Source organism: Camarhynchus parvulus, chromosome 1A, assembly GCF_901933205.1.
Source record: "Camarhynchus parvulus chromosome 1A, STF_HiC, whole genome shotgun sequence".
Lineage (NCBI taxonomy): Eukaryota > Metazoa > Chordata > Aves > Passeriformes > Thraupidae > Camarhynchus > Camarhynchus parvulus.
In genome coordinates, this window is record NC_044586.1 from 67,040,890 (window position 1) to 67,047,920 (window position 7,031).

At 45.7% G+C, this 7,031-nt stretch overlaps 1 protein-coding gene across 1 annotated transcript; it reads right to left on the reverse strand.

Moving 5' to 3' along the window:
- Window positions 1-408: 408 nt before the first annotated feature.
- Window positions 409-3,252, reverse strand: LOC115910596 (endonuclease domain-containing 1 protein-like). The gene is made up of 2 exons (XM_030960848.1): window positions 2,971-3,252; window positions 409-948 (listed from the first exon to the last, which is right to left on the reverse strand). Exons 1-2 carry the CDS (start codon window positions 3,250-3,252, stop codon window positions 409-411), a joined length of 822 nt encoding a protein of 273 aa, XP_030816708.1.
- Between the last annotated feature and the right edge of the window lie 3,779 nt (window positions 3,253-7,031).

The window sequence follows — 7,031 nt, forward strand, 5'->3', positions numbered from 1 at the left end:
AAGAAAAGGCTGTGGAGAGAAGTTCAATCCCCTTCCACTACCTAGAAGTTCACCAAGAGATCTGGTGAGGGATTTTGGACAAAGGGATGGAGTGACAGGACAAGAGGGAATGGTTTCACACTGACAAAGGGCACGGTTACATGAGATGTTAGGGAAATTCTATACTGAGGGGGTGGTGAGGCCCTGTCACAGGGTGAGCAGAGAAGCTGTGTCTGTCCCGTCCCTGGAATGTTCAAGGCCAGGTTGGATGGGGCTTGGAGCAACCTGGTGTAGTGGAAGGTGTCACTGCACAGGGAAAGGGATGGAACAAGATGATCTTTGAAGTCCCATAACACACAAAGCATTCTGTGATTCTAATGACACGTGGGAAAAGCTCATGAGCCTTTTCCACCCAGGATATGAGGTTTGTTACGGGGGACAGGCACTGTGGAACAGAGAAACCTGTCCCCTCCCATAGAGCTGGGTCAAGTTGGCCTCCAGCTGTGCCCGTGTGAGGTTCTGCACCTGGTTCATGTTGTTTCCAGCAATGACCGCCCAAGTCTTCATGGCAGTGTTGGTCTGGCAGCAGGCAGCTGACCAGATGTGGCTGGGTACATTAACCCTGTTATTGGAGATGTAGGTGTTCCCTGGCACAGCACCCGTGATCACGTAGGTTGTTCTACAGCCCTGGGTATTCTGAGCCATCGTTTGGTTCTCGTAGTCTTTCCACTGGCCCTTGTTGAGTGTGCTGTTCTGGGGCACTATGTTGGTGAGGGTGAAGGTAGCCCACCTGCTGTTGTTGCCGCTTTGGTGGCCACTGGGGCTCAAGTGACCACGGTCCAAACCCTGGAGCTTGTTGTAGTCTTGGTTGATAGCCTGACTCTGGCCAATTTGCTGTAGAGTGATCTTGTATCGATTACTGATGGACTTCTCTGTATCTATATCCCTGGAATAAGTTGGGTTGATCAGCTTGACAGGGTAGGAAGAGGAAAAGGTGTCAGTACTGAGGATGCATGTAATGAAACAGATTTCCATGGAGCAGAAGGCTCTGATGCTCCAAATTCCATTTATTGTCATCTCAGTGTAGGAAAATGTATGAATCTGAGAGAAATCATACACGTGACCAGCCCACATGAACACAAGAGCTTTGAAGAGCAAGCAGCTCAGAATCTGACTGCTCTCAGTTTGACTTGTGACCTTTGTGATCCAGCCTGCAGTCTGTGCTGGGAGCATGGATGTATGAGACAAGGAGCATTTCCCCACCTAGGATTGAAAGGTGATTTGGGTGGGACACCTCCCCTGCCAAATCTGCTTCTCTTTCCTCCTGTCTCCACAGCCCAAATCTGCCCAGAGCTCTCCCTGGATCCCCTCACACCACACTGTGATTCTGTGATTCTGTGATTTTATGTGGGGTTGCTACAGGTGCACCCCAGTCCTGGGACACCAGAGGTTGCCTCCTGTAACCCCATACACAGGGAGAAGTGTCAGGAAATCAGTCCTGGAGCTGAGGTTTCCCTGGGAGGGCTGCAGTTGATTCAAGGATGAACAGTTTTGCTCAATAAGCAAAAAGATCTCATTGTGAATGGAATCTGTTACAGCAGTGCTGGGAATGTGTCTCAGAGCTGATCTGGGCCAGGGAGCATTTTCTGCAGCATCATTGATATGAAAATAAAAAACATCAGCTTTTGAGAGGAGCCTGTAATCCCAAAAGACTCCTCTGAAAACGAAATACTCCAAAAATGCCTCTGGAGAACGTTACCAAAATCAAAGGTTTTTCAGGTATCCTGTGTCCAGGGTGTAGGAAGATAAAGCCAGTGATGGGTTTGGAGCATGCTGGTCTGGTGGCACGTGGCCTGTCCCATGCAGGGGGTTTGGATTGAGATGATATTTAAGGTTCCTTTCAACACAAAACACTCTATGATTCTATGATTCTACAAAAAACCAGAAGTTTTTATCCTTCCCTAATGTGGAGACTGCAGTGGTGCAAGACCAAATTAGTTGCTTGTGTTCATGTGAGTAACAAGTGCAAGTGGTTATTTTTTCATAACTTCAATACCTTGTTGTTCATCTTTAGGGAAGCATATATAGCCTTCCTCTGGAACTGGACATTATGACCTTGCACATTTTCACCAAAATCTCTCCTACTCTGCTCATAGAAAGGTCCAGAATTTGTTGTTCTTCTGTTCCTTAATTGGCCTGGCCTGTCTTACTGAAGTTTGTCTTGAAGGACATTTGTCTCCTCTAGAGCTTGTGAAGTTCTGTCTGTCTGCTGGATCCTTCTGCACCAAGCCTGAGCCAAAGGTGCTCGGGGGTCACTGCCCATGGATGGAGATCACATCCTTGTGACTGGACCAACACTGATGCTCCTCACTTTGCACTGCCTGAAATGTCACTCCAGAAATCCTTCCACAGTTAACCTGACCCTCACATCTCCAGTGCCTTTTCCCTCGAGGCTTTGTCTCTGGGCCATTTCACTCCCTTCTGAGTTTCTCCTCACTTCTCTAACACCAATCACAAAGCCTGTTTGACACATCACTGGGAGCAGATAAGCTCTGCCAGGGATGCAGAACAGCTCAGGGCAAAGTGGGGATCAGATCCCAGCAGGACTGTGGGTCCCTCAAGTTTCGCCTCTCCTGGATGCCTTTTCCCCATCACTTGGTCACCCAGCACAGCAGGGCACAGGGAGGGGAAGCATTTGACTTTGTCATGTCATGCAAAGTAATGTGATTTGCTGTTCCTGTCAGGTGAAGGCAGAGAGCTGGGCACCTTTGGCATGTGATTCATCTCATGCTCCTGCTGATGTTTCAGATGCATCAGAGGAATCATGGTGATGATGTTTGAAGTTCAATTACAAGAATCTTGTCCAGTGTGTCCATGCGTACATGTGTGCATGTGTGTAAGGTAAGTGGGAGGAAATAGAAAAGTTGGGTTGAATGCTGCAGCTCATCTCTGAGTGGCTGGAGGGTGATGTGCTGTACGAGAAACACCTACCTGAGGCTCAGCATACCACGAACTAGACCTGCTTCCAGGTCCAGGCTGGTAGATGTAAGCAGAGTACACTGGAATTCTCCTGTCTCTGTCATACAGGGTGGCATAGTGATATGAGTTCCTGAAGCGCTGGCAGATCCAGGCTGGGTTCTTTGGATTCAGGGCATAATTTGGGGGAATCCGTGCATAGAAGAACTGAGGACAACTTGTAAAGGAGTTCACCACCTCGCTGTGTCCCAGCCAGAGGCAGCTGGCCAACACCTGCAGCAGCAGCAGCCCCAGCATGGTGGCAGGATTTCAGTGAAGGGCTCTTGCTCCCCTGGAAGGCAAATGCAGAGGGACACTCAGCTTGGAGAGCTGATAATGGGCTGTGCAGGTGGGGACAGAGCTGGCAAAGGAGCTGTCTATTCCCACTGCTCATTCATTGACAACTAAACTGGATTCATTTTCCTCCACTTCCAAAACTCCAGGAATACAGTAACAACGTGTTGGTTGTTATAACCAGATATGGTTATGAAGTAATGAATCTCTCAAACAACTCCTGAGGCCTATGAGCTCATGGTTTTGCATTTCACTGTTTTTTAATAAAAATCTCTGTTCCTGTTTACTGGATCTTCTTGGCCTTTCAAGTTAGTGGAGGCACTGCCTACATGTTGCCCTGAGCTGTGTACTTTCTGGATGAGAGATGTTCAGTGAGCTTTGCTGCCCAATGATCCAACTCCCCTGTGGTCTGTTCCATAAGAAAAACCTCAATTTCTTCTACTTGTAAAAAATTCTGTTGGATCCTCCAGTCTTCTTACAGTTGTGAGATCAGAGATTCCTACATGAAGTACTTTTGGTAAGTTTTCCATATCATGGTAAAAAAAAAAAAAGAAAACCAACAGGATTTACAGCACTTTTTTAGTGAAATTGTTTTGAAGTCTGGATCTGGCTTCTCCCAGTGGATGTTCTCCTGATTTCTCTCTCAGTTTTCTTTCTATCAGATGCTAAATGCAGCAGTCCAACCTCATGGTGAAGCAGGGCAAGTTGGGAAGTAGCTGAGCAAATGCAGGGAAATGGAAACAGCTCTTATGACTGCAGTGGTGGAGAGAGGGGGTTTTGAACCAGAGGGCAGTACTGTTTCTATTTTAATGACTGGATGTGGCACTCAGTGCCATGGTCCGATTGACAAGATGGTGATTGATCAAAGTTGTGACTTGATGATCTTGGACATCTTTTCCAACCTAAATGATGCTGTGATCCTACTGAAAAAAATGAGATGTCATGAAAGCCTTCTCCTGAGTTTTCAGTCCCCGTGGAAAAAGGAAGTGAATAGCTGAAGAGATACTAAGTACATGGAGGGCTGCAGGTCTTCAGGGCAAAGTTAATCACAGAAGACAAATGCACATGAGAAAACAAAATGCACGTGAGAAAACAAAATGCAAGAAAGGAATGTTGCTTGGACAGGTGGATTGAGGAGATTTGTGCTCTTCTGGACTCTTCTCCTTCAAGGGCAGCAAAGATCCCATGGCCACAGGCAGGATCTGTGAGTGAGGACAGAGAGGGAGTGTAGACACCTCAAGGCCAGCACTCTTTACATCAGCCAGGATGGTGATACATGCAGGTCTCACCTTACCTGCCAGGTATGTTCATAGAATCATGGAATGGTTTGGACTGGGAGGGACCTTAGGGATCATTCATTTTCAAACCCCGTTTTGACACCTTCCACTAGGTTGCTCAAAATCTAGTCCATCCTGCCCTTGAACACTTCCAGGGATGGGGCATTCACATGTTCACCTTTGCCCGGTGTACAAATGAGAGTGAGCTTCAAGTGATGGGTAAAACACTGACCCAATCAGACCAAAGATTAGAGGTTCACAGAAAAGGCAGCAGCTGCTTATTCTGTTCTTCCCCTGTGTCCCTAAAGCACCTCTGCTGTGCAGCTCTCCCTCAAGGAACATTTTCTATGTAAAAAATAGACCCCTTGTCCAGAGCCATATGAAAAGTATCAATTTTATGGAAAAAAGTGCAAGGAGAAGGTAAGGATATAAAAGCTTGTCTATGTTACTAAATCCCCCCCAAGGACAGCAGATATACATTATCCATTTTAAACAATTTTCCTCGAGCCTTTCTGTGCAACACTCCAAATGCTGGCTCATGGCAATCCTTGAATTTTGGAGATAAATGTAGTCAATCCATTTTTTTTTCCTCACAAGGATCAACAGCTTTTTTTTAATATTGTACAGTTCAGCTGAAAAAGTTGGTGTGGGACTTGGATATCTTTGGTTACATTAACTCCACCAGACCAAGTGCTATGGTCCCTGTGCATGCAGATCAGGTAACACTGAGGTGACAGAAAGGTCACCTCCATGCCACCAATGAAGCACCACCCTGCTACTAACACACAGCTGAGAGCTGTCAGGCTCCCTGTGGTTACACTCTTTCACTTTCTTTCAGCTTTGGAGACCAAAAATCAGTATATTGTTTTCACTTTCAGATCCTCACGTGGCAAAACCTCTGAACTGCATAAGACAGACGTAGTGAGCAACCACCATGGGAGGCTACAAGCCAGGTTTTTAGCTAAATAAGGGAGAAGAATGATAAGAAGCAGACCCTGTGGAGGTGGGATGGTGTTTTTATCATGGCAATTGTACTCCCTTACACAACTGGCTCAGCTGTAGAGCTCCCACCCCTTGCCCTTGGGGAAGGTCACATTCACACCTGAGGGTTTTCATCCCTTCTGATGAGCCATAAAGGCCTCAACTTCCCTGATGTGAGAGGCAGCTGAGAAGAGGTCATAAACCATCACGGACCCCCTGAAGTGTCCCCTGAGGCCTTCCACCAAAGGATTGAAAGCTCCCCCCCCAGGTGAGGTACCTGGGCATTCCCACCCAGCCTGAGCACATTTTAACTCACTGGGCTTTTTGTGTGGGGGATTTTCCCCTCACACCCAATGGATCAAGACTGCGACCATCCCTTCAACCAACAGACATCAAAATAGCAACAATAAAATCTTGTCCCTGGATCCATGGGAGGTGAGGTCTTTCTACTCTTATCCTTTCTTTCTTTTTTTCCTTTATATATTTCCTTAAGTGATATTTTAATGGATATATACAGATATATATGGATATATATTTTTTAAAAATAAAAATGTGGAGATATATATATATATATATATATTATATGGATATATAGTATGGATATTTACAAAGATAATACTAACCAAAATTACAACATACCTCCTTTCCATTGCAACCAAATTGTTCTAAAATAAACCCTTCTGCATATATATATTCTTAAAAACACTGGTCATTTAGTGTTGTTTCATTCTAACCCACCCCAAGAGTTCTATTAACAAGAACCTGGATTACCCTTCCCTTCTGGTCTTTCACACTCTGCAGTTGTTCCTCAGGTAAAAATGGAAGTCCCAGTGTATTAATGCAACTCTGGAGCCTGTATTCTGAATTTGTGGAATTTTCTTTCCACCGTGCAGTGATAACAACACACTTCCTCATAAGCTATAGCAGCAGTCATAACTGCACTTCAATTTCAATCACATTTTGGTCTGTATAGAAATTAATCCGTGCTGTGGTTTCATACAGATACATTCTTAGGAGGATGAAATACCTTTACTTATTAATACAACCTGCTTATAAAGGCTCCTTTGATTTTTTTTTTCCTGGAAAATGTTTGTATATTAGGATTTCACCATGTATGTGGACTCACAAATGCTGTTGAGATTTGGCTGCTTTGAAATTGCTCTCGGATATGCTACCAAGGTGGTCTGAGGCAGGGAGCACACACCTTCAGAAAGGGATTCTCACCTTGTGAAAGGGATTCAGACCTGTTGAGTCTGGCCAAAGGGAGGCTGAAGGGCAGCCCAACAACCGCCTGCAGCTACTCTAAAGGTCAAGAACACCAAAGTTGAGCTCTTTGTGGCACAGCCAGGCATTGTAACAAAGGGCAGCACCCACAGACTGGCCTGGGAGGTTGCACAGCAGGATAAAAATTGCCTCTAGGCACCTACCACAGCACTGGAACAGCTTGTTGGGAAATGACAAATGATGAATTGCAGAGGTGACTCA

Excerpts from the sequence above, each read along its gene's own strand:
- LOC115910596 (XM_030960848.1), bottom strand. The coding sequence starts at position 3,252 with ATGCTGGGGCTGCTGCTGCTGCAGGTGTTGGCCAGCTGCCTCTGGCTG. Across the intron at positions 949-2,970 it reads CGTGGTATGCTGAGCCTCAG|CTGATCAACCCAACTTATTC; the intron begins GTAGGTGTTTCT and ends TACCCTGTCAAG.